Source organism: Oncorhynchus masou, chromosome 21, assembly GCF_036934945.1.
Source record: "Oncorhynchus masou masou isolate Uvic2021 chromosome 21, UVic_Omas_1.1, whole genome shotgun sequence".
Taxonomy (NCBI): domain Eukaryota; kingdom Metazoa; phylum Chordata; class Actinopteri; order Salmoniformes; family Salmonidae; genus Oncorhynchus; species Oncorhynchus masou.
Genome location: NC_088232.1, coordinates 27,540,896 through 27,567,627, shown reverse-complemented (window position 1 = coordinate 27,567,627; position 26,732 = coordinate 27,540,896). Strand labels below are relative to the sequence as shown.

The window sequence follows — 26,732 nt, the reverse complement described above, 5'->3', positions numbered from 1 at the left end:
GGTGCAGACCATAGAGAATTATAGAGGCCTCTAGAGGGCAAAAGGCTAGTTTAGCATGGGCAGCACCATTAAAAGCTTCCACCATGCTAGTCAACTAGGTGGGGATTCCTATGGGTTGTAGTCTCAATGGCCCTGCACATGATTATACAGACACTATAATGGCACAGATATAAAGATGAGTCCTAATTCTATCTCTATGGTGCAGACACAGATACGGCGTGAAGAGACAGTAGAACACATGATCAAGAGGGATAGAGATCGGCTGCTTCGTGAAGTATCTCTACCTGAAAATGCATATATACTTCTCCTTAATGCAACCGCTGTGTCAGATTTCAAAAAAGCTTTACAGAAAAAGCACACCATGCAATAATCTGAGTACAGCGCTAAGCCACAAAAACAAGCCATACAGATACCCGCCATGTTGTGGAGTCAGTAAAAGTCAGAAATAGCGTTATAAATATTCACTTACCTTTGATGATCTTCATCAGAATGCACTCCCAGGAATCCCAGTTCCACAATAAATGTTTGTTTTGATCAATAAAGTTAATCTTTATGTCCAAATACCTCCTTTTTGTTAACGCGTTTAGTTCACCAATCGATATTCACAAGGCGCAGGCAAGTCCAGACGAATGTCCAAACGAAAAGTCAAAAAAGTTCTATTACAGTTTGTAGAAACATGTCAAACGATGTATAGAATCAATCTTTAGGATGTTTTTAATCATAAATGTTCAATAATGTTTCAACCGGACAATTCCTTTGTCTTTAGAAATTAAAAGAAACAGAGCTCGCTCTCACAACCACGCACCTGACTTAGCTCATGGCATTCTGACAGACCCCTTAGTCAAACTTAGTCAACCAGCTCTTAATCGTAGTAGAAGCATGAAACAAGGTTTTAACCTTTTGAAACTCTGGGGGCAGTATTTCATTTTTGGATGAAAAACGTTCCCGTTTTAAACAAGATATTTTGTCACAAAAACATGCTCGACTATGCATATAATTGATAGCTTTGGAAAGAAAACACTCTGAAGTTTCCAGAACTGCAAAGATATTGTCTGTGAGTGCCCCAGAACAGGAGCTACAGGCAAAACCAAGAGTAAACTGCAACCAGGAAATGAGCAGGATTTTTGAGGCTCTGTTTTTCCTTGTCTCCTTATATGGCTGTGAATGCGACAGGAATGAGCCTGCCCTATCTATCGTTTCCCCAAGGTGTCTGCAGCATTGTGACGTATTTGTAGGCATATCATTGGAAGATTGACCATAAGAGACTACATTTGCCAGGTGTCCGCCCGGTGTCCTCCGTCGAAATTGGTGCGTCATTTTCAGCTGCTGGTATTTTTCCATGGGATTCTGAGACAAAAGCAGGCTTCCACGAACGGCATATCAATGAAGAGACATGTGAAAAAACACCTTGAGGATTGATTCTAAACAACGTTTGCCATGTTTCGGTCGATATTATGGAGTTAATTTGGAAAAAGTTTGACGTTTTGGTGACTGAATTTTCTGTTCGTTTCGGTAGCCAAATGTGATGTACAAAACGGAGCGATTTCTCCTACACAAAGATTTTTTCAGGAAAAACTGAACATTTGCTATGTAACTGAGAGTCTCCTCATTGAAAACATCCGAAGTTCTTCAAAGGTAAATTATTTTATTTATTTGGTTTTCTGGTTTTTGTGAACATGTTGCGTGCTAAATGCTATGCTAAATGCTAAGCTAGCTATCAATACTCTTACACAAATGCTTGATTTGCTATGGTTCAAAAGCATATTTTGAAAATCTGAGATGACAGTGTTGTTAAGAAAAGGCTAAGCTTGTGTTGTTAAGAAAAGGCTAAGCTTGAGAGCAGGCATATTATTTTCATTTTCAACATCTAGTGGAAACCTTACGAAGTTCAATATGACCCCATAGACACTGTGTATTCGAAAGACAATGGCTTGAAAAACTACAAACCTCAGATTTCCCACTTCCTGGTTGGATTTTTCTCAGGTTTTCGCCTGCCATATGAGTTAGGTTATACTCACAGACATCATTCAAACAGTTTTAGAAACTTCAGAGTGTTTTCTATCCGAATCTACTAATTATATGCATACATTAGCTTCTGGGCCTGAGCAGCAGGCAGTTTAATCTGGGCACGCTTTTCATCCGAACGTGAAAATGCTGCCCCTTATCAGACAGCATAGGCAGCAGCTCTATAGAGATGAGATGATGACTTGGAATGAAATAATAAAGTCATCAAATAGGCCTAAAACAAATGTAAGATATATACACAGCAACTGACATATTTGACTAAAGTAAAGTAATGTGAATAAATGATGGTTAAAAAGAACTGAAAACTGCTGTTCACAAATGCTCTCCATCCAACCTCACTAAGCTCGAGCTGTTTTGCAAGGAGGAGTGGGAAAAAATGTCAGTTTCTCGATGTGCAAAACTGATAGACATACCCCAAGCGACTTACAGCTGTAAGCGCAGCAAAAGGTGGCGCTACAAAGTATTAACTTAAGGGGCTGAATAATTTTGCACGCCCAATTTTTCAGTTTTTGATTTGTTAAAAAAGTTTGAAATATCCAATAAATGTCGTTCCACTTCATGATTGTGTCCCACTTGTTGTTGATTCTTCACAAAAAAATACAGTTTTATATCTTTATGTTTGAAGCCTGAAATGTGGCAAAAGGTCGCAAAGTTCAAGGGGGCCGAATACTTTCGCAAGGCACTGTATAGAGGACTCATCTTAATATCTGTGTCGTTATAGCATCTGTGACAGCATTGGCAGCGCCATGCACCCAGTTGCACCCAGCCATTGCACCCAGTTGACTACTTTAAAATGGCAGAAGCATGGAGGAAGCCCTTAATGGGGCTACGAATGCTTAAATGGCCTTTTGGCCACCAAGAGGCCTCTATCATTTCTATTGTCTGCACAACACAGACCAGACAAGTAGGCACGCAACGGATTATGGTCATTGTAACTAAATTAATTACCAGGCTCTGGGCGCTAAACTATGTTGAATATTGGCCTGTTGGAAACTACAACTCTCTACTACATTGCACTGTTCCAGCTTGAGCTGATTAATCTCTAGAGAAACTGTGCATTGCGCTCACAAAAAAAAAAAAATGAAACGGGATTCAAATAATTTCACTTAGTTGCTTAGCACTAGGCCTCTTATGCGATGCAATGGTCATCACACTGGATTAATGATCTACTAGTCGCACACATCTCAAAAAAAGTTTACCAGACATTTTTACTGTGATTTTTTGGGACATAGGGGCCAATCAAAGCCTAAAATGTTGTGAGTGCGTGACTGCGTGTGTCTACTGTATTTGTGTGTCATGCCTGTAAAGACATTTGGTAAACAGTACCCTGGTAGGCTTCTACAATTGAACATTTGGTAAACAGCACCCTGGTAGGCTTCTACAATTTAACGTTTGGTAAACAGCACCCTGGTAGGCTTCTACAATTGAACATTTGGTAAACAGCACCCTGGTAGGCTTCTACAATTGAATATTTGGTAAACAGCACCCTGGTAGGCTTCTACAATTGAGCGTTTGGTAAACAGCACCCTGGTAGGCTTCTACAATTGAACGTTTGGTAAACAGCACCCTGGTAGGCTTCTGCAGCCTCACTCTACCCATAATATCTAAGTTATTTTTGATAAGGCCGAAAATTAATGAAACGAATATTGAATAAATGTGTTTCAAACTGTTTGCTTTGAATGATTTGTACAGTACCTACTGAATCTCTCTATCTGACTGCGCATGAGAGCGCATCCGAAACAGTCAGAAAAGACGTGATACCGTAAAGTGTTGTGTACTCGCACGTACAAATTCAGGAGGAGGCTGAAGCACGGATGGCTTGACTGCGTTTTGCAAGCTACGAGTAGACGTCTAGATTGGAGCAAATTATTCCACACTTTTTATTTGTGTTTGTATGATTCCATTGCGTCACAGACAGTAGGACCGCTTTACCCCCAGTGCGTAAGTGAACCACATTTTTTGGTGATCTATTGAGTGGAGGCAAGTTAATTTTTGACCTAACTTCTGAGTTCTTGGATTACTTGGTGGGGGGCCAAGGGAACTGGCAATGGGAGCGTGCCTTTGCTGTGCCTCGTACATTTTTACAGCCTGGTGCCAAGGGACAACAACAACATGGGAAGCGGTAGTAGTCGTGGAAAGAAGGTTGCACCTGGGAGTGTCAACGAGATAAACACATTCATAAGAGATGACAACACAGTCCATGTTTCGAAAGAGGAAAATCACTTGTTCAAACCATTGAATATACACAAATTGACGAACTTCAATCAGTCACGAAACATAACGCAACAACTAGACTGCCACAGTGAAGGACACGACTCGGAATTTTCAGCAGAGGATGATGCCGTTGATGTGGAACTGGACCGGGTTCTAGAGGAATATGACAATCGGGAATTGCGTTCCAAAAGGAAAACTTTTGATAAGACGCTTTTAATCGGGTCAGACACGTATGGATTCTGTAATTCCAAACGGGTCCACAATGAAAGCGATTTCAATTCAACCCCTCACTTGCAGAGTTCTGAGTTGTCGGAAGGGACGGGGGCACATTGTCCATATAACGGTTCTGCAGGAGTCCTCAACAAGGACAAGCATGTCTTTCACCACATTTCCAAAGATACACACATTCAGTTCCCAAGCGCCACTCAGGATAATGTAAGAATATTATTTTAGCTCATTCTGATCAGTGGTGATGGTCGAGCATAATCAAATTGACAGCATTTGATTTATTATTTCCTGTTATATAAAATGTTAAAATTACTTAACCAATGGCATTGGTAACTGATTACATTTGTGTATTGTAAAGTTTTCTGCAAACCATATACAGTGCTTTCAGAAAGAATTCACACCCCTTGACAAATGTTGTTGTGTTACTAAGTGGGATTAAAATGGATTCAATTGTCATTTTTTGTGTGAATGATCTACAGAAAATTCACTGCAATGTCAAAGTGGAAGAAATGTTTTTATTTGATTTTTTATTAATAGAAAATATAATCTAATATATTTTGATTACATAAGTATTCAACCCCCTGAATCAATACATGTTACAATCATATTTGGCAGCGATTACAGCTGTGAGTCCTGGGAAAATCTCAAAGAACTTTGCACACCTAGATTGAACAACATTGACAAATCTTTCTTTAAAATATTTGTCAAGCTCTGTCAAGTTGGTTGTTGATCATTGCTAGACAGACATTTTTTCTAATTACTTCGCCACTATGGCCTATTTATTGCCTTACCTCCTTACTTCATTTGCACACACTGTATACAGATTTTCTATTGTGTTATTGAATGTATGTTTGTTTATTCCATGTGTTGTTGTTTTTGTTGCACTGCTTTGCATTTGTCTTGGCTAGGTCACCGTTGTAAATGAGAACTTGTTCTCAACTGGCCTACCTGGTTAAATAAAGGTGAAATAAACAAAAAAAATATATAGATATATTCTTTTCAAGTATTGCCATAGATTTAATTAAGTCAAAATTGTAACTAGGCCATTCAGGAACATTCAATGACGTCTTGCTAAACAACTCCAGTGTATATTTGGCCTTGTGTTTTAGGTTATTGTACTGCTGAACAGTGAATTTGTCTCCCAGTGTCTGTTGGAAAGTAGACTGAACCAGGTCTTCCTCTGTCTTTGCCTGTGCTTAGCTCTATTCCATTTCTTTTTATCCTAGAAACTGCAAAGTTCTTGCCGATGACAAGCATACTCATAACATGATGCAGGCACCACATTTCTTGAAAATATGAAGAGTGGTACTCAGTGATGTGTTGGATTGGATTTGCCCCAAATATAACACTTTGTATTCAGGACAAAAAGTAAATTTCTTTGCCATTTTTTTTGCAGTATGACTTTAGTGCCTTATTGCAAACAGGATGCAATGTTTGGATAATTTGTATTATGTACAGGCTTCCTTCTTTTCATTCTGTAATTTATGTTAGTATTGTGGATGAACTACAATGTTGTTGATCCATCCTCAGTTATCTCCTATCACAGCCATTAAACTCTGACATTGGCCTCATGGTGAAATCCCTGAGCGGTTTCCTTTCTCTTTAGGAAAGGTGCCTGTATCTTTGCGGTGACTGGGTGTATGGATACACCATCATGCTGAAAGGGATATTCAAAGTCTGCCTTTTTTTACCCATCTACGAAAAAGGTGCCCTTTGCGAACCATAGGAAAACCTCCTTGGTCTTTGTGGTTGAATCTGTGCTTGAAATTCACCAGTCGACTTAGGGACATTACATATAATTGTATGTGTGTGGTACAGAGATGAGGTAGTAATTTAAAAATCATGTTAAACACTATTATTGCACACAGAGTGAGTCAATACAACTTATTATGTGACTTGTTAAATCTGAAATCTGTAACTTTTTGGGCGACCCGACCAAATTCACATGGAAAGTGTGTTATGGATCTGTCATTTTCATTGAAAGTAAGTTTATGAAATGGTAGATCTGTTCTGTGTTTGCTATTTCTATTCTTCCCATTCTTAAAGTTTAGTTTTTGCATCTTTTACTTGCAGTTTTGTACACTAGCTGAAAATACAATATTTTTGATTATTGAAAATATATTTCACAGCAGTTTAGATGGCACAATGATTATCTACACTACACATTGCTTGTTTTGTCACATAGACTGAAATTAGGCAAACTATTAGAATTTTAGCAACCAGCATATGGCAGAAAAATTTCTGCATATTGCACCTTTAAGCACATTTTTACTCCTGAACTCATCTTGCCTTGCCGTAACAAAAGGGTTGAATACTTATAGAGTCAAGACATTTTAGGTATTCATTTTTTATTAATTTGTAAACATTTCTAAAACATAATTCCACTTCGACATTATGGGCTATTGTTTGTAGATCAGTGAAACAAAATCTAAATGTTATCCATTTTAATTTGAGGCTGTAACACAACAAAATGTGGAAAAGGTCAAGGGGTGTGAATACTTTCTGAAGGGACTGTATGGTGTTCTCTGACAACTCTATTGTCAAAACTCTCAACAGGACTTCTTGACAAAGGGAACTTGGGTGGAATCAGTGCCTCGCTCAGAATCAGACTCGTAAGTAACTGCTGATCGGGCAAGATCAAATTCACCTTGAGCATAACAAAATACCAAACCTTTGGGCAGATCAGATTAGTTACATGTCAGCAAACCACTTGTAAACAACTGCTTTATTCTGGCTAATTTATGTAGATACTTTTCAACATGAGAATATGCTATAAAAAAGATGATGATTAAATATTGAATTACACTTTGAAATTATTGTGGAATAGGCCTAAGCTATATTGCCTCTATGGTGCACATTACACACTGACTGTATCCATTACGCATCACAATTCGGTCCAAAGTTTCATCTATAAAACTATTGCTTTAATCTAGGCCCATTTCTGAAACTGTCTCTGCGAGTCAATTTCTTGTTATAACAATTTCTGACATATCTCTCTGTTCCTTCCCAGAGTCCCTGACGATAGCCATGGCCCCTCTCTTTCCACGCCCGCCATCCTGTATGATGGATCAGAAGTGGACCTGATGGAGACCATAGAGAGAGAGTTTAGTTGACCCCACAGGAGAGACTGGTGACAACCTGCTCACATTTCCTGCATTCACTTTTGGAGAAGCACAGTGCTCATTTTAAAGATGTACTATATTGCTCAAATTCTAATAGTTTGCCTAATTTCAGTTTATGTGTCAAAACAAGCAAGTTTAGTGTAAGGAATCATTGTACCATCTAAATCGCTGTGAAATATATTTCCGATAACCAAAAATATAGTATTTTCAGCTGTTTGAAGCTGTGGTGTACAAAACCGCAAGAAAAAGACGCAAAAACAAAAGAATGGGAAGCATAGAATTGGAGCACATAGAACAGATCTACCACTCCTTAGACTTGCTTCCGATGACAAGAACAGATCTATGACACAAATTTCTATGTGAATTTGGTCGGGTCCCCCCAAAATGCAGGACAACTTTTGAACCAAAGAGTTGTTGTTCTTTTGTTATGAATTGATGATAGGTGCTGTAGCAGTCAGTTGAAAAACAATACTGCATTTGCAGCACCATGCAAGGCACCCACCACCAACTAATTTACTAAACTATGAATTTTCTCCATGGTTATGTCTCTCAATGGCTAATAGACAGAACCATCAATTTCCATGTGGAATTCAACATCAAATCGGACCACAAAAATGCCGAAGGAACAATTCTTTCCTCGGTCTTATAAATATTTGTCATTGAGCAATGTACTTGTGGTTTTGTATTCTTACTGTTGCATAACGTTAGAGTAAAAGAGCTGAAGGACGTTGCACTCATTTCCACAAGGCTTATGGGCATGCTATACTAGTAGAAGGAAAGTCATATTTGTTCTCTCCATGCCTACTTTTGAAAGGTATGTGCTAGGTTTGTGTATTTATGTTTCATGTCCTGACCACAGATCCTGTGGTCTTTCCACCCTTCTTCAGAAGGAATATACAGCAGCAGTGGTGATTTTAAAATTCAAATATTGACTGGCCAAACTCAATCAACAAAGCTCATATGCATCAAAACCAGTACACTACACTGGCAACACATTGAATGCACTTATAACCAATCCCAGAAATGAGTTTTGAGCCACATACACAAACTTTATAACTGTTGGGTTCCGATCAGTGTATGGCTACTTCCCATATCTTTAGCTCTTTGCACAGAAGGCCGCTGTAGTCGAGTATACTGTTATGGAGTAAACTAGCTAGTCATCGCTCTGCAATATAACAACACTTTGCATGTCTGCCTGCCTGTTACAAAATAACCTGGTTAACAATATGCATCATTTATAACGCTATTGCTTCGCTTCATCTATTGCACAGTTAGTTCGGATATGATATATTGTTGTGACAGGAAATAACAGATTTGCATGCAAATCTCTTGGATATTGGTGGCGCTCCGCCCCACCTGCCTCACGTGATGCATCGGCAGCAGGATTTTAGAGGAACTCGATGTGGCCCCTTTTTTGGCAACTCACTTTCCACTGAAAGAGAGAAATCCAGTCACAGATCTTCAGTTTTACTACCCCACTGTGGTGAGATACAGGAATTGCATCTGCACACATATCCATTTACACGCAATATATTGAATTGGAACAGTGATATATGTGTTGAATTTCGCTATGTCCCATCCACAATGTGATATTTCAATAGTGGCTTCATTTCAGATTGTGACATTCACTCCCTCAATGGTTGAGGTTTGCAATGTAATATTTCGTAGTAAAAGATGGCCAACAGGATGTACTAAATACTGTTTATTACATCTGTCCTCTTGTATTTCAATCTGCTTATATGTTCTAATAATGAAAATGAACATTTTACAACACAGATTTACATAGTCCATAAATCCCAAGTAGGATGAACTTCCGAGTGGTGCAGCTGTCTAAGGCACTGCATCTCAGTGCTAGAAGCATCACTACAGTCCCTGGTTTGATTCCAGGCTGTATCACAACCAGCTGTGATTGGGATTCCCATAGGGCGGTGCACAATTGGCCCAGCATTGTTAGGGTTTGGCCGGAGTAGGCCGTCATTGTAAATAAAAAATTGTTCTTAACTGACAAGCCTAGTTAAACAAAACATTTAAATGATTTATTATACCTCACATGGAAATATTTGAAAAAATAAATAAACTAGCTATGGCTATTATATTGTTTTGATGTCAATTTAATTTAATGTATTAATATACATGCATGATTTATTAAGAATGCTCCAGTATAGTCATTATAGTATTACATTTGTCATTCTAGAGAGAGAGTCTTAGTTGACCCAGTTGAATGAATCTCAAAGAAACAAAAACTCCTAGATTTATAATTGTGTAATTGCCATGCCACGCTGTAATGTGTTAGTACATACAGACATAAAGGGTGCATTCCTCTGCCTAGGTGTTGCTGATGCCTGCCAGATCTTAGAATGCCTGGATAGGTATTTAACGTATTAGCTAACCACATCGTATGTTATAACAATCTGTTAGTCGATGACACAGTCGTTGACGTGGCACTCAACCATTGGTTGATGCATTCAACATCTGAGCAGGGGAACAGCCTACTCTGGCACATGTTAAGGGACCCAGTTCTATTCTGGCTCGGGGTTCGTTATGGAATGCATAGCATGGCATTGAGTTGGAACAGCGTTTGCAAAACCAATGAAATTACTTGGTAGGAAGATAGGATACTGAGATACCTGTCTCATATAAGAGTATATAGGGAAGTGTTACTTTCTATTTGGACTGGTTACAACCCTTACCCTCATCATCAGATATATTATAAGTCTAGAAATAAGGCACAGATAGTTGAGTATACAGTGCATTTGGAAAGTACCCCTTGACTATTTCCACATTTTGTTACGTTAGCCTTATTACAACATTTATTTTAAAAAATCCTTAGCAATCTACACACAATACCACATAAAGACAAAAAGAAAGAGGTTTTTAGACATTTTTGCAAATGTAAAAAAACACACAAACAAAAACCTTATTTACATAAATATATAGACCATTTAACATGAGACTCAAAATTGAGCTCAGGTGCATCCTGTTTCCATTTATCATCCTTGTTTCTGCAAATTAATTGTAGTCCACCTGTGGTAAATTCAATTGACTGGACATCATTTGGAAAGGCACACACCTGTCTATATAAGGTCCCACAGTTGACAGTGCATGTCAGGAAAAGAAACCAAGCCATGAGGTCAAAGAAATTGTCCATAGAGCTCCAAGACCGGATTGTGTCGAGGCAGATCTGGAGGAGGGTACAAAAACATTTCTGAAGCATTGAATGTCCCTGAATGCCAAGCATCGCATCTGGAGGAAACCCGGCACCATCCCTATGGTGAAGCATGGTGCTGGCAGCATCTTACCTTGGGGATGTTTTTCAGATGCAGGGACTGGGAGACTAGTCAGGATCGAGGGAAAGATGAACGGAGAAAAGTGCGATCCTTGATTTTAAAAAAACCTGCTCCAGAGTGCTCAGGTCCTCAGACTGGGGCGAAGGTCCCCCTTCCAACAGGACAACGACCCTAAGCACACAGCCAAGACAACGCAGGAGTGGCTCCGGGACAAGTCTCTGAATGTACTTGAGTGGCCCAGTCAGAGCCCGGACTTGAACCCGATTGAACATCTCTGGAGAGACCTGAAAATAGCTGTGCAGCGATGCTCCCAATCTAACCTGACAGCGCTTGAGAGGATCTGCAGAAAAGAATCGGAAGAACTTCCCAAATACAGGTGTGCCAAGCTTGTAGCTTCATACCCAAGAAGACTCAAGGCTGTAATCCATGCCAAAGGTGTTTCAACAAAGTACTGAGTGAAGGGTCTGAATACTTATGTGACTGTGATATCTCCCTTTTTTTATTTTTAATACATTTACAAACATTTCTACAAACCTGATTTTGCTTTGTCATTAGGGGTAATGTGTGTAGATTGAGGAGGGGGGGAAAACAATTTAATCAATTTTAGAATAAAGCTGTAATGTAACAAATGTTGAAAAAGTAAAAAGTCAAGGGGTCTGAATACTTTCCGAATGCACTGCATATACATTCAAATAGCATTGAGTACATAACACACATTTGCGGTGGTTTTTAAGTCTGAAGGGATATTCTACAATGATCATTCCTCCATCTCTCCTCTTCTTTCCGGTATTGGAGGTAAATATTCCTCCTCTTCCTCTGGCGGAGGCACAGGGGGTGGGGTGGGGCACTTACTAAGCTTCCTGCTCACCCTGGCATACATTGGATTCCAGCCCCTGTCACTCAAACCATCCTCTACTTCCTCCACAAATGAGAGAGGGCTTGTCAGGTCAAGCCCCTCCCCCGGGTTTGTGCCTGTAGTTTTTATTGGCTCATTGTCAGGCAGTGTGGTTGCGCTCATTTGCTGGACCAGTTCAGCTATGATCTCATAGTCTGGGCATGCCAGGTCCGATGGCATTGTGACCATGGTTGTGTCATCGTCAGGCTGTGTGGTTGATTTGGGGGCCAGTTCAGCTATGGTTTGATAGCCTGGGGTTGTCAGGTCCACTTCCACAGAGGGATCATCAGGTGTGAGCTCCCCAAAGATCTCATAGGTGTGCTCGGGTCGGACACCCAGGGAAGGCCCCTGGTCTTCACCCTCCACCTGACCATCTTCTTCAAGCTGAGCGATAAAGTTAGAGCTGAATTCTGCAGGGGCCTCCAGGAGGTCAAGGTCGTTCACGATGGGGATATTGAGGGGGTCAGTGTCATTCACAATATGGATGTCGACAGGTTCAAGGCTGTTCACAATGGGGGCATCCACAGATACAAGGGTGTCTATGATGAGGGGATCCACGATGGGGGCATCCAGCACCAGGGTGTGAAGAACATTCATGATGGGTGTGTCCAGGGTGTCCCCTGAATAGACAGGTGGGGGTACGGACTCAAGGGGGCTGTCATCTTCCACCACGGATATCGGGGCTGGTATAGAGTGGAGCCCGGGTGTGAAGTTCAGGACGTCCCTCAGGTCACCTACAAGGTAAGAAAATAAGAAAATAATAGAGGAGAGTCACTTAACCTGAAGCTTAGACAAAGAGAGATTGAGCCCCATTAGTTTCTGCCTGTGGCTATGGAACCCTGACCTGTTCACCGGATGTGTTATCTTGTCCGGATCTGCTGTTTTCGACTCTCTCGCTACCGCACCTGCTGTCTCTAACTCTGAATGATCGGCTATGAAAAGCCAACTGACATTTACTCCTGAGGTGCTGACCTGTTGCACACTCTACAAGCCATGTGATTATTATTATTCGACCCTGCTGGTCATCTATGAACGTTTGAACATCTTGGCCATGTACTGTTATAATCTCCACCCGGCACAGCCAGAAGAGGACTGGCCACCCCTCAGAGAGGAAGACACCTCTCTGGGTGTCTTCCCATGTTCCTGCCTTTTTTGCTAGCCCCCGTGCTTCTACACCTGCATTGCTTGGTGTTTGGGGGTTTCGGATGGATTCCTGTATAGCACTTTGTGACATCTGCTGATGTAAAAAGGGCTTTATAAATAGATTTGATTTGATTGATTGGTTGATAGTTTGAGAAGTGCACATGGGTGATTTGAGGTAGCCTACCGATGTCGACGGTGGTGGGGGGGGGAGGAGATATTGTCATCATGGCCACAGGGGTTCCGTTGGCCATCTTCAAGACACCTAGAGAATCACCTGCAGGACATAAAAACACACCTGTAATAATCACCAACTACTCACCAAACGTGTGTGAAAGACGCATTGGGAGAAATGCGTAGGGAGATACAGAGAGAGTGATGAAGGTAGTACCTTGCTGTTCTGGCGCCACCCTGCGGCTCCTCCCGGGTTTGAACCTGATGCCATTCTGCTCAGCAGGAAGCTGCTCTGGAACACGTTCTTCAGGTATGTGACTGAAATCTAACCAGCGAGGAGATGAAAACAGAACACACACTGTAAGACAACCCTTCTAGCAGATCTAGAGGAAGCCTCGCTTACGGCTGAAATTATAAACACAGAGGTGTAACAGTTTGGTTTCCCACCTCTCTCGTTTTTTCTGATGTCATTGATCATGGGGTTCTCCCTGGCTGACAGGGCGTCCTCCAACTTTACCTGTCAATCAAAAACACTCAGGTAATGACATCACAGTGTACTGGGTTCATCATTTCGCTGTCATTGATCTCAAGACAAAGTACTCTCAAAAGGATTCCATCCACCGCATCCCTCCCTCCCTTCTCTTCAACCCTTTGATCCATTCTACACCTTCCTTGCTTCCTCCCTTCCTCCGTATCTCACTACCTCCTCTCTTACTGACTTCTGTGTAACCCTGGTCAGGACATAACTGCCGTCATTGTTGTTGCTTGTCTTGTCTCTCACCACTCTCATCAGCTGTGACTGGGTTCTCCCCACCTCCCCACCACTGTCCTGAAGCTCAAAGGATTGCCTGTGGAACACAACACAAACTAGAGAATCCGAACAAGTACAACAGATATCTACTGATGCTTACAGAATTTCAAAGAATTTGGTACACTCCCCAATATTCAACAATGCATGAAAAAGCATTTACTTTTAGAGTCAAGTGCACAAACAATAAATTGTTCACCATTAGCTAATGCATATCAGCAACAGTATCTATAAACAGTATATAAAGTGATTATTTGCTGGTAACAGACCTGTATTTATAGGTGTGTTCATGATATACTAGCACTCACACTTTGGTGCTATCAAATCACTGTTTGAAGGTGTTGGATTCTGGCATGAAATATACTTATTCATGTTATCAAACTAGAACCTATTGATTACTTTACACATATAAGACATGTACATGTCAAAACAAATCACAGTTTATTGGTCACATACACGTGATTAGCAGATGTTACGGTGGGTAAAGTGAAATATTTGCTCTTCTTGCTCTGACAGTGCTGTAACATCTAACAAGTAATATCTAACCAATTACACAATATATACCCAATACACACAAATTAATTCATTAAGACTATATACATATATGGACGAGCGATATCAGAGCATAATGGACTAAGATACAGTAGAATAGTATAGAAAACAGTATATACATGTGAGATGAGCAATGCAAGATATGTAAACATTAAGTGACTAAGATACCATATAAGTATAGAATACAGTATATACATATGAGATGAGTAATGCCAGATGTGTAAACATTATTAAAGTGACTAGTGTTCCATTCCTTAAAGTGGCCAGGGATTTCTAGTCTATGCCTATAGGCAGCAGCCTCTAATGTGTTAGTGATGTCTGTTTAACAGTCTGATGGCCTTGATATAGAAGCTGTTTTTCAGTCTCTCGGTCCCAGCTTTGATGCACCTGTACTGACCTCGCCTTCTGGCTCGGGTGGTTGATGTCCTTGATTATCTTTTTGGCCTTCCTGTGACATCGGGTGGTGTAGGTGTCCTGGAGGGCAGGTAGTTTGTCATCTGGAGAGCCTTGCGGTTGTGGGTGGTGCAGTTGCCGTACCAGGTGGTGATACAGCACGACAGGATGCTTTCAATTGTGCATCTGTAAATGTTTGTGAGGGTTTTAGGTGACAAGCCAAATTTCTTTAGCCTCCTGAGGTTGAAGAGGCTCTGTTGCACCTTCACAACACTGTCTGCGTGGGTGGTCCATTTCAGTTTGTCAGTGATGTGTACACCAAGGAACTTGAAGCTTTCCACCTTCTCCACTGCAGTCCTGTCGATCTAGATAAGAGAGTACCCTCTGCTGTTTCCTGAAGTCCAAGATCATCTCCTTTGTTATGTTGACGTTGAGTGAGAGGTTGTTTTCCAGGCACCACAGAGCCCTCACCTCCTCTCTGTAGATTGTCTTGTCATCGTTGGTAATCAAGCCCACTACTGTTGTGTCGTCTGCAAACTTGATGACTGAGTTGGAGGCATCCTTGGCCACACAGTCATGGGTGAACAGGGAGTACAGGAGGGGGCTGAGTACGCACCCCTGTGGGGCCCCAGTGTTGAAGATTAGCAGAGTGGAGGTGATGTTTCCTGCCTCCCCCACCTGGGGGGCGGCGGGTCAGGAAGTCCAGGACCCAGTCGCTCAGGGCGATGTTCAGACCCAGGGCCTCAAGCTTAATGATGCACTTGGAGTGTACTATGGTGTTGAATGCTGAGCTATAGTCAATAAAAAGCATTCTTGCATAGGTATTCCTCGTGTCCAGGTGGGATAGGGCAGTGTGTAGAGTGATGGCGATTGCATCGTCTGTGGGTCAATTGGGGCGGTAAGCAAATTAAAGGGTGTCTAGGGTGGCAGGTAAGGGAGAGGTGATATGATCCTTGTCTAGTTTCTGAAAGTACTTCATGATGACAGAGGTGAGTGCTACGGGCGATAGTCATTAAGTTCAGTGCAAAGAATTTGTTTAGCCTGTCCGGAAGCAAGACGTTGGTCTCTGGTTAGGGTAGGTTTTAATAGTCACAGTGGGTACTACATCTCCTATACACTTCCTTATAAACTCAGTCACCGTATCCGTGTATGCGTCTAGATTATTTTCGCAAGCTACCCAGAACATATCCCAGTCCACGTGATCAAAACAATCCTGAAGCGTGGTTTCCGATTGGTCAGACCAGCGCTGAATAGTTCTTAGCATGGGTACTTCCTGTTTGAGTTCCTGCCTATAGGAAGGGAGGAGCAAGATGGAGTCGTGGTTCAGATTTGCCGAAAGGAGGGCGGGGGAGGAATTCCGGAAGTTTGAATAGCTATGCTCGAGAGTCTTAGCAGGGCAAGTAGTACAGTCGATATGTTGATAGAACTTCGGCAGCCGAGTCCTCAAAGTTGCTTTGTTAAAATTCCCAGCTACAATAAATGCAGCCTCAGGATATGTGGTTTCCAGTTTTCATAAAGTCCAGTGAAGCTCTCTGACGGCTGTCATGGTATCGGCTTCAGGAGGGATGTAAACGTCCGTGGTAATGACGGATGAGAATTATCTTGGGAGATAATATGGTCGGCATTTGATTGTGAGGTATTCAAGGTTGGGTGAACAAAATTACTTGAGATCCTGTATGCTCCTTTAATTACACCATGAGTCGTTAATCATGAAACACACCCCTCTGCCCATCTGCTTCCCAGAGAGATATTTATTCCTGTCTGCGTAATGTACGGAGAATCCTGTCGGCTTTACCGTCTCCGACAGAGTATCCCGAGAGAGCCATGTTTCCACGAAACAAAGTACAGTGCCTTGCGAAAGTATTCGGCCCCCTTGAACTTTGCGACCTTTTGACACATTTCAGGCTTCAAACATAAAGATATAAAACTGTATTTTTTTGTGAAGAATCAACAACAAGTGGGACACAATCATGAAGTGGAACGACATTTATTGGATATTTCAAACTTTTTTAACAAATCAAAAACTGAAAAATTGGGCGTGCAAAATTATTCAGCCCCCTTAAGTTAATACTTTGTAGCGCCACCTTTTGCTGCGATTACAGCTGTAAGTCGCTTGGGGTATGTCTCTATCAGTTTTGCACATCGAGAGACTGAAATTTTTTCCCATTCCTCCTTGCAAAACAGCTCGAGCTTAGTGAGGTTGGATGGAGAGCATTTGTGAACAGCAGTTTTCAGTTCTTTCCACAGATTCTCGATTGGATTCAGGTCTGGACTTTGACTTTGATAGGACTGTTTCAGGTCTTTTGCAGACTCCATCAGGTTTTCTTCCAGAATGGTCCTGTATTTGGCTCCATCCATCTTCACACCAATTTTAACCATCTTCCCTGTCCCTGCTGAAGAAAAGCAGGCCCAAACCATGATGCTGCCACCACCATGTTTGACAGTGGGTATGGTGTGTTCAGGGTGATGAGCTGTGTTGCTTTTACGCCAAACATAACGTTTTGCATTGTTGCCAAAAAGTTAAATTTTGGTTTCATCTGACCAGAGCACCTTCTTCCACATGTTTGGTGTGTCTCCCAGGTGGCTTGTGGCAAACTTTAAACTACACTTTTTATGGATATCTTTAAAAAATGGCTTTCTTCTTGCACTCTTCCATAAAGGCCAGATTTGTGCAATGTACGACTGATTGTTGTCCTATGGACAGAGTCTCCCACCTCAGCTGTAGATCTCGGCAGTTCATCCAGAGTGATCATGGGCCTCTTGGCTGCATCTCTGATCAGTCTTCTCCTTGTATGAGCTGAAAGTTTAGAGGGACGGCCAGGTCTTGGTAGATTTGCAGTGGTCTGATACTCCTTCCATTTCAATATTATCGCTTGTACAGTGCTCCTTGGGATGTTTAAAGCTTGGGAAATATTTTTGTATCCAAATCCGGCTTTAAACTTCTTCACAACAGTTTCTCGGATCTGCCTGGTGTGTTTCTTGTTCTCCATGATGCTCTCTGCGCTTTTAACGGACCTCTGAGACTATCACAGTGCAGGTGCATTTTTACGGAGACTTGATTACACACAAGTGGATTGTATTTATCATCATTAGTCATTTAGGTCAACATTGGATCATTCAGAGATCCTCACTGAACTTCTGGAGAGAGTTTGCTGCACTGAAAGTAAAGGGGCTGAATAATTTTGCACGCCCAATTTTTCAGTTTTTGATTTGTTAAAAAAGTTTGAAATATCCCATAAATGTTGTTCCACTTCATGATTGTGTCCCACTTGTTGTTGATTCTTCACAAAAAAAATACAATTTTATATCTTTATGTTTGAAGCCTGAAATGTGGCAAAAGGTCGCAAAGTTCAAGGGGGCCGAATACTTTCGCAAGGCACTGTATATCTCTATGGTGCAATCATAGCCGGAGAGAAGAAACAGAAGAAAGCCAATCTAGAGGGATAGAGATCAGCTGCTTTGTGAGGTATCTCTACCTGAAAATAAGTTATTGATAGTTGGTATTCGGCAGTCATAAAAGTATGCCTTATTTACTTTGAAGAACTACTAAAATAGTGATTTCGTCAGACAGCATAGGCAGCAGCTCTATAGAGATGAGATGATGACTTGGAATGAAATAATAAAGTCATCAAATAGGCCTAAAACAAATGTAAGATATATACACAGCAACTGACATATTTGACTAAAGTAAAGTTCATGATTGTGTCCCACTTGTTTTTGATTCTTCACAAAAAAATACAGTTTTATATCTTTATGTTTGAAGCCTGAAATGTGGCAAAAGGTCGCAAATTTCAAGGGGGCCGAATACTGTCCCTCTGGAAAAAAATCCTTGCATTAGCGAGTAATATACTTTGAAGCGGCGTGCCTCTTAAATCGAACCAGCAGGCTCACTTAAGTGCCTCTCATCCGCAGGCAATGTTTTTGGATCGGCCTCTGGAATAAGTTCAATTGTTCTGGGGAGAGTGAACAAAGTATCTGCTCCAGGGAAGTCGTTTTCCTGGTCGTAATGCTGCTAGTTCTAGTGAGTTACCGCTGCTCAAATATCCAATAGTCTGGGATTGAATCCCAGAATAACAGCAAAAGTATCTATATCCGCAGTAAAACAAGTCCTATGTCGACATAACCTGAAAGGCCGCTCAGCAAGGAAGAAGCCACTGCTCCAAAACGGCCATAAAAAAATACAGACTACGGTTTTCAACTGCACATGGGGACAAAGTTCGTACTTTTTGGAGAATTGTCCTCTGGACTGATGAATCAAAAATAGAACTGTTTGGCCATAATGACCATTATTATGTTTGGAGGAAAAAGGGGGAGGCTTGCAAGCCAAAGAACACCACCCCAACCATGAACCACGGGGGTGGCAGCATCATGTTGTGGGGGTGCTTTGCTGCAGGAGGGACTGGTGCACTTCACAAAATAGATGGCATCATGAGGTAGGAAAAGTATGCGGATATATTGAAGCAACATCTCAAGACATCAGTCAGGAAGTCGCAAATTGGTCTTCCAAATGGATAATGACCCTAAGTATACTTCCAAAGTTGTGGCAAAATGGCTCAAGGACAACAAAGTCAAGGTATTGGTGTGGTCATCACAAAGCCCTGACCTAAATCCTATAGAAAATGTGTGGGCAGAACTGAAAAAGTGTGTGCGAGCAAGGAGGCCTACAAACCTGACACCAGCTCTGTCAGGAGGAATGGGCCAAAATTCACCCAACTTATTGTGGGAAGCTTGTGGAAGGCTACCCAAAACATTTGACCCAAGTTAAACAATTTAAAGGCAATGCTCCCAAATATTAATTGAGTGTATGCAAACTTCTGACCCACTAGGAATGTGATGAAAGAAATAATAGCTGAAATAAATCTCTACTATTATTCTGAAATGTCACATTCTTAAAATAAAGTGGTGATCCCAACTGACCTAAAACTGGGAACTTTTACTAGGATTAAATGTCAGGAATTGTGAAAAACTGAGTTTAAATGTATTTGGCTAAGGTGTACGCAAACTTTCAACTTCAACTGTATATATTCTCATATGTGTGTTCTGCTGTAGCCTGCATTGATTTATTTTACTTGAACTCTGACTCGGGAGAGACGAAGGTCAAGAGCCATGCGTCCTCCAAAACACTACCCAGCCAAGCCGCACTGCTCGCTTAACCCGGAAGCCAGCCGCACCAATATGTAGGAGGTAACACCAACTAGCTGCCACAAGGAGTCGCTAGAGCATAATGGGACTTGGAAATCCAGGCCGGCTAAACCCTCCCCTAACCCGGACGACGCTGGGCCAATTGTGCGCCGCCTCATGGGTCTCCCGGTCACAGCAGGCTGTGACACAGCCTGGGATTGAACCCGGGGCTGTAGTGACGCCGTATGCCGCTGCGCCACTCGGGAAGCCTTTAAGGTCAACAGTTGAAGAGAGAAGACACTGCTGAGATGGGGGCCATAGGGGCCCACCTCAAAGACCATCTGATCAAAGTCCTATCTCATACACAATTCCACGCCCAAGAGGGTCCTAGACTTAGGCAGGGCCATGACAATACCAGTAAGAGGAACTGAGTTTCTGCCAAACAACAGAAAAGGTGTGTTTATCTTGGACATACAAGGAGGGGACACCTAGTTGTAAGTACTGTATATGCTTGTGTGACTTGTGTCTGCAGATGAAGCACCCAGTGGATGAATAAACTTGGTTTAAGCTTTTTCTAGTCATCTGTTTGAGTTTTTACTCTGTTTGTTCAGAACCTTACAAAGTATGTATATTCTCTCTTGCTCGGAGAAGAAAGATTGAGAGTGAAGCAGAGTGAAGTATCTGAGTTATTCACCGGTGGGGTCGGTCTGTACATTATGTACGGTATTTGAAGTGTGTCGTTCCGTAATGTAGAGCGAGGAGAAGTGAGAGTCATATGCCTCATACCACAGGAATTCCCGAAGCCACCAAACCTGAACGTTCTGTCTGTCTGGAATGTCTGTGTGTGTGCGTGTGTGTGTGCGCGCGCGTCTGTGTGCATGCGTGCGTTTGAGATAGACAGACATATTTTGGTTTATGATTATCTACAAGACAAAAGACAATACGACATTCAAAGACAATGTCTCAGGTGTAGAGTATCATGACATTGATCAAGCATACATTGATAATGATCCATAAGTACACTCAAATCAAAATCAAATCAAACTTTTTTTGTCACATGCGCCGAATACAGCAAGTGTAGACTTTATGTGAATTGCTTACTTACAAGCCCTTAACCAACAGTGCAGTTCAAGAAGAAGAAAATATTTACCAAGTAGACTAAAATAAAAAGTAATACAATAAGAGTAAAAATAACAAGGCTATATACATGAGGCACCGGTACCGAGTCAGTGTGCGGGGGTACAGACTAGTTAAGGTAATCTGTACATGCAGGTAGGAGCGAAGTGATTAACAATGCATAGGTAACAAACAAACAGCGAGTAGCAGCAGTATACACAGGGAGGGGGGGGTCAATGTAAATTGTCCTCTGACGATTTTATGAATTGTTCAGCAGTCTTATGGCTTGGGGGTAGAAACTGTTGAGAAGCCTTTTGGTCCTAGACTTGGCGCTCCGGTACCGCTTGCCTTTACCATGTACCAGAAAAAACGGTCAATAACTTTGGTGACTGGAGTCTCTGACAATTTTATGGGCTTTCCTCTGACACCGCCTATCATATAGCTCCTGGATGGCAGGAAGCTTGGCCCCAGTGATGTACTGGGCCATTCGCACTACCCTCTGTAGCGCCTTATGGTCAGAAGCCAAGCAGTTGCCATACCAGGCGGTGATGCAACCGGTCAGGATGCTGTCGATGGTGCAGCTGTAGAACCTTTTGAGGATCTGGGGGCCCATTCCTAATCTTTTCAGTCTCCTGAGGGAAAAAGGTTTTGTCGTGACCTCTTCACAACAGTCTTGGTGTGTTTGAACCATGATAGTTTGTTGGTGATGTGGACACCAAGGAACTTGAAACTCTTGACCCGCTCCACTACAGCCTCGTCAATGTTAATGGGAGCCAGTTCGGCCCGCCTTTTCCCGTAGTCCACGATCCTTCGTCTTGCTCACATTGAGGGAGAGGTTGTTGTCCTGGGCTGTAGTCAATGAACAGCATTCTCGCATAGGTGTTCCCTTTGTCCAGGTGAGAAAGGGCAGTGTGGAGTGCGATAGAGATTGCATCATCTGTGGATCTGTTGGGGGCGGTATGCGAATTGGAGTGGGTCTCGGGTGTCCGGGAGGATGCTGTTGATGTGAGCCATGATCAGCCTTTCAAAGCACTTCATGGCTACCGACGTGAGTGCCACGGGGCGGTAATAATTTAAGCAGGTTACCTTTGCTTCCTTGGGCACAGGGACTATGGTGGTCTGCTTGAAACATGTAGGTATAAAAGACTCGGTCAGGAAGAGGTTGAAAATGGCAGTGAAGACACTTGACAATTGGTTCGCGCATGCTTTAAGTACACGTCCTGGTAATCATTCTGGTGCAGCGGCTTTGTGATTTTTGATCTGTTTAAAGGTTTTGTTCACATTGGCTACCGAGAGCATCACACAGTCATCCAGAACAGCTATTGCTCTCGTGCATGCTTCAGTGTTGCTTGCCCAGAATCCAGCATAAAAGGAAATTAGCTCATCTGGTAGGCTCGCGTCACTGGGCAGCTCGTGTCTGGGTTTCCCTTTGTAGTCCGTAATAGTTTTCAAGCCCTGCCACATCCGACGAGAGTCAGAGCTGGTGTAGTAGGATTCAATCTTAATCCTGTATTGACGCTTTGCTTGTTTGATGGTTCATCTGAGGGCATAGTGGGATTTCTTATAAGCGTCCGGATTAGTCTCACGCTCTTTGAAAGTGACAGCTCTAGCCTTTAGCTCGATGCGGATGTTGCCTGTAATCCATGGCCACTGTGAGTATTCCTACATATACAACAGGTACATTACTTTTCTAGTCATGGTTTAGATGTAAAATTACTCTCTCCTTAGCCACAGTTGATGGGAAAAAGTCTTCTAGAATCTCAGAAAGAGTTGGAATTTTAACCTGAGGCCGTGGTGTACTGTATGGAGGGATGAACTAGTTGTAGCCTGGAGCACTGAGCTCCATGAACGTTTCATTCATACATTTACCTACAGCTCATTCCTGTAAGCATGCCATATAGGTTCTTGTACAGTTCTCATACATATGTAGCTTCTTAATTTGAGCCAGTTTGCTACAGCAGGAAAAAAATCCTGCTGCTATAGGAATTGTGAATTATTAAGTGGATTATAATTCATTTACATGTTTGTAGGAGTCTATATATATTTCGTAAGGGAAAAACAAGTCTGAAATTTCAAAGTGAATATTTTTAAACCTCAAATACACTACACATTTTACATTTCATGCATTGCAGTAAAGTTATCCTGCTACAGAGTGATCAAATTAAGATCCTACATCTGTAGGCATCAAATACTTTCTATAATGGAACTAAGTAAGAATGTTATAAAATGAATCTATCACTGACCTTCCACAGATAGTGCAGAGGGCCAGGAGGATGATGGAGAGGAGGAGGAAGAGCAGAGAGAAAACAACGACCTCTATAGAGAATGATTTCGACACTGCCCATGACCCCATAAACTCTCCCACCGGCGCCATGGCAACTGCTGCTGTAAGGGGAAACAGTGAGTGAGAGAGGTGGAGAGAAAGAGAGAGAGTTTGTGGGTGCATACATGCTTTCAGAGTGTGCTTGGGTGAAATAAAAGCGTTGGCTCATCTACTGAAAGGAGTGTTTAGTTTGTGTATAGTTATGATTGATGGTGTCAATTTGTACTTTTATGGTTACATGATCAAAGAGAAGTTGACAAAACAAAGCATAGCACACATTTGTGCACTGAGAGGATTAATCTACTTACTCATTGAAAGATAATTCAAGAGAATTCATGTATGCACTTATTATTACAGTATAGGATTGAACTCTTTGTATATTCCCAGCCCTGCCTGCACCCATGTCTGCTTGAGGAAGTGTAGGCTGCTTGCTTATAACCACTTGAGGGTGAGGGGATCTGGTTATGCCCTTACAGTAGATGGTAAGTTAATAAAAACGTTGCTCCTATCTTATGCAAAACAGTGAGGGATTTCTATTGCTGGCAGTATTGATCACCGATATTTATCAAAAAATGTGCCTATAAGAATAATGCACACATGCAGACAGACAGACAGACGGACGGACGGACGGACGGACGGACGGACGGACGGACGGACGGACGGACAGACAGACAGACAGACAGACAGACAGACAGACAGACAGACAGACAGACAGACAGACAGACAGAATTATAGCACAAATAAGATAACTCGGACGGACGGACGGACGGACGGACGGACGGACGGACGGACGGACGGACGGACGGACGGACGGACAGACAGACAGACAGACAGACAGACAGACAGACAGACAGACAGACAGACAGACAGACAGACAGACAGACAGACAGACAGACAGACAGACAGACAGACAGAATTATAGCACAAATAAGATAACTCTGACACTGAAGATAGCTGGGATGCAATTTAACAAATAAAGCTGTAATTATGAATGCAGAGAGCAGAGACAACAATGCAACTCTGTCACATATGATTAACTCCTGACCACATCAAATACATCACTTACTGATGACAGGAAAAGTCATTTTCTCTGAAAGGTTACTCTTACTTAATTACTGTTAATAAATTAATCACTTACTGTACTTAAATACCGAATTATCAACAAGTGTGCAAAACATTCAACGAAAAGTAAAACATTGAAATAGAAACAGTGAAACAAAAGAAAACTGACATACACTGTGTACAAAACATTAGGAACACCTGCTCTTTCCATGACGTAGACAGACTGACCAGGTTAATCCAGAGGAAAGCTATATGATCCCTTATTGATGTCACTTTTTAAATCCACTTCAGTCAGTGTAGATGAAGGGAAGGTGACAGGTTAAAGAAGGATTTTTAAGCCTTGAGGCCATTGAGACATGGATTGTGTATGTCTGCCATTCAGAGGGTGAATAGGCAAGACTACAGATTTAAGTGCTTTTGAACGGGGTATGGTAGTAGGTGCAGGCACACCGGTTTGAGTGTGTCAGGAACTGTAATGCAGCTGGGTTTTTTTACACTCAACAATTTCCCGTGTGTATCAAGAATGGTCCGTCACCCAAAGGACATCATGATATGACATGTTCATTCAGTATATGGCTTCTACAGATAGCTTGTTACATATTGAATAGGAAACAGTATTTCATATAAAAAAGGACTTACCTTGTGATTCACAGGGATTATGTCTTGACTGTTAAAATCCAATCAAATTCATAACCCAGAGCCATCTGTCAAATAAGTGTCAAATAGTAGAAGGAAAAATACACAGGCTTTTAATTTACATTTAATACACCTGATAACTGATATCATTAACAATGTTTATATTATATTCTACCATTCCAAGAATGACCTCATGTCAGTTCCATTCGGTGTTCTCTGAAACACGTTCACCTGTTTGAGTTGATTTGAGCCAATCAAAATGGGCTGGTATTGATTGAAAAGCATTTAGATACTAACCTGTGCTCATAAAAATGCATGTGCTAATTCTACTGCTCACTCTGTACTTGATGCGGCCTACACGTTGTTCAAACAATTCAAATTAGATTTTGAAATGTAACTTTTTCTTTCAGGTAACCCATGAGCAAATACTGTAGTCCTAATGTACAAACACACTTTCACACACACACACACACACACACATACGGTATGCTTGCACAACGGAACAGGTTGTTTTGACCACACCTGAAAACCCACTCTAAGAACAGTGTCAATGAACAGGTTTCTCCTGCCGCCTAAGACTTAGACTGTAGCCTATGGCAAATTGGGTTGTTAATAAAAGTGGAAGTGGAAGTTTCTACATTCTACAGTTTATTCATTGACAGCCTTGAACACACAGGACAGAGGGCAAGTACTGAACAGTGCTCCTATGTTTGTGTTATATGGTCATTAATGACTTTCACTGTACAGGTGTTGAAGGCTTTAATACTGAAATACACACTATCTTTCTCCTTTGAAAGGCTCTTGTGTTGTTTTTTGTGTGTATTGTAGTCTGGGAATTGGGATCAAGCCATTTTTGTTGTTCATGTACAATACTGTGACAAGGGATTAGTATACAATGATATCAAACTGGCAGCTATTTTAGGAGTGCACAGCAGCCCCCAACTGATGGTTAACCCTTGATCAGTGATGCATAGTGTGTTGTGACCCCAGCTGTGTGTGTCACTGAGATGAAAGGAGAAGAGAAAGACCACTTAATAAATTGAAGGAGAGAAAGGAGAAGATAAATACTTAGCAGATGGTAGATATTGTGTATGACAGTGTGAGGAGTTTAAAAATGAAAACAAGCATATACAGTATTCATGGAGTATATACAGTATTCGGGCAAAGGCCCACAAGCACACACACACACAGGTGGAAATAAAACAAGTACTCACAAAGTAAAGAATTTTGCAGGGTCGGACAGCTGACCTTGTCACAGACGGTCAACAGACAGCAACACCTTCTCACCCAAATGTACCATGTCAATATGGCACAGCCACCACCTCTCTCCCTCTGTCGCTGTCTCTGTCTCTCTCTCTCTGTCTGTCTCTGTCACTGTCTCTGTCTGTCGCTGTCTCTCTCTCTGTCTGTCTCTCTCTCTCTGTTATCTTGTCACTGATCTCGGTTAGCATTAAGCAGCAAGTAACTTTGGAACTTTACTTCCTCATTCTCTCTCTCCCCTCTCCTCCCTCTCTTTCTTTCTCTCACTTTCTCGCTTAATGTGACACACATCACAGCAAAACGGAAACATTTGCGGAATAATAGCTAAGATTCCCATTCAGTTCCAGTCACGGTTTTATCTAACATTAGGATGATG

The 26,732-nt window shown here is 41.8% G+C and overlaps 2 protein-coding genes across 6 annotated transcripts; one reads left to right on the top strand and one right to left on the bottom strand.

The window, feature by feature from the left end:
• The first annotated feature begins 3,854 nt into the window (after positions 1–3,854).
• Positions 3,855–9,584, top strand: LOC135508046 (uncharacterized). The gene is made up of 3 exons (XM_064927951.1): positions 3,855–4,674; positions 7,024–7,079; positions 7,478–9,584. Exons 1-3 carry the CDS (start codon positions 4,138–4,140, stop codon positions 7,578–7,580), a joined length of 696 nt encoding a protein of 231 aa, XP_064784023.1. The 5' UTR covers positions 3,855–4,137; the 3' UTR covers positions 7,581–9,584.
• Positions 9,585–11,353: 1,769 nt separating this feature from the next.
• LOC135508045 (uncharacterized) lies at positions 11,354–26,499 on the bottom strand. Of its 5 annotated transcripts, none has more exons than XM_064927946.1 (8): positions 26,311–26,498; positions 25,100–25,164; positions 23,319–23,460; positions 13,867–13,933; positions 13,533–13,602; positions 13,303–13,410; positions 13,099–13,188; positions 11,354–12,505 (listed from the first exon to the last, which is right to left on the bottom strand). In XM_064927946.1, exons 3-8 carry the CDS (start codon positions 23,447–23,449, stop codon positions 11,634–11,636), a joined length of 1,338 nt encoding a protein of 445 aa, XP_064784018.1. In that variant the 5' UTR covers positions 23,450–23,460; positions 25,100–25,164; positions 26,311–26,498; the 3' UTR covers positions 11,354–11,633. The 5 variants fall into 5 exon arrangements, with proteins under 5 accessions (XP_064784018.1, XP_064784019.1, XP_064784020.1 ...); XM_064927947.1 differs by having other exon boundaries at positions 23,319–23,457; XM_064927948.1 differs by lacking the exon at positions 13,867–13,933 and having other exon boundaries at positions 26,311–26,499.
• Between the last annotated feature and the right edge of the window lie 233 nt (positions 26,500–26,732).

What these genes read in the sequence shown, in the direction of transcription:
- LOC135508046 (XM_064927951.1), top strand. Translation starts at nt 4,138, where the DNA reads ATGGGAAGCGGTAGTAGTCGTGGAAAGAAGGTTGCACCTGGGAGTGTC. An exon ending in CAAGCGCCACTCAGGATAAT is followed by an intron (nt 4,675 to 7,023) that starts GTAAGAATATTA and finishes AACTCTCAACAG; the next exon opens with GACTTCTTGACAAAGGGAAC. An exon ending in CCTCGCTCAGAATCAGACTC is followed by an intron (nt 7,080 to 7,477) that starts GTAAGTAACTGC and finishes GTTCCTTCCCAG; the next exon opens with AGTCCCTGACGATAGCCATG.
- LOC135508045 (XM_064927946.1), bottom strand. Translation starts at nt 23,449, where the DNA reads ATGGCGCCGGTGGGAGAGTTTATGGGGTCATGGGCAGTGTCGAAATCA. An exon ending in CTCTGCACTATCTGTGGAAG is followed by an intron (nt 13,934 to 23,318) that starts GTCAGTGATAGA and finishes TGTGTTCCACAG; the next exon opens with GCAATCCTTTGAGCTTCAGG. An exon ending in GGTGGCGCCAGAACAGCAAG is followed by an intron (nt 13,189 to 13,302) that starts GTACTACCTTCA and finishes TATGTCCTGCAG; the next exon opens with GTGATTCTCTAGGTGTCTTG.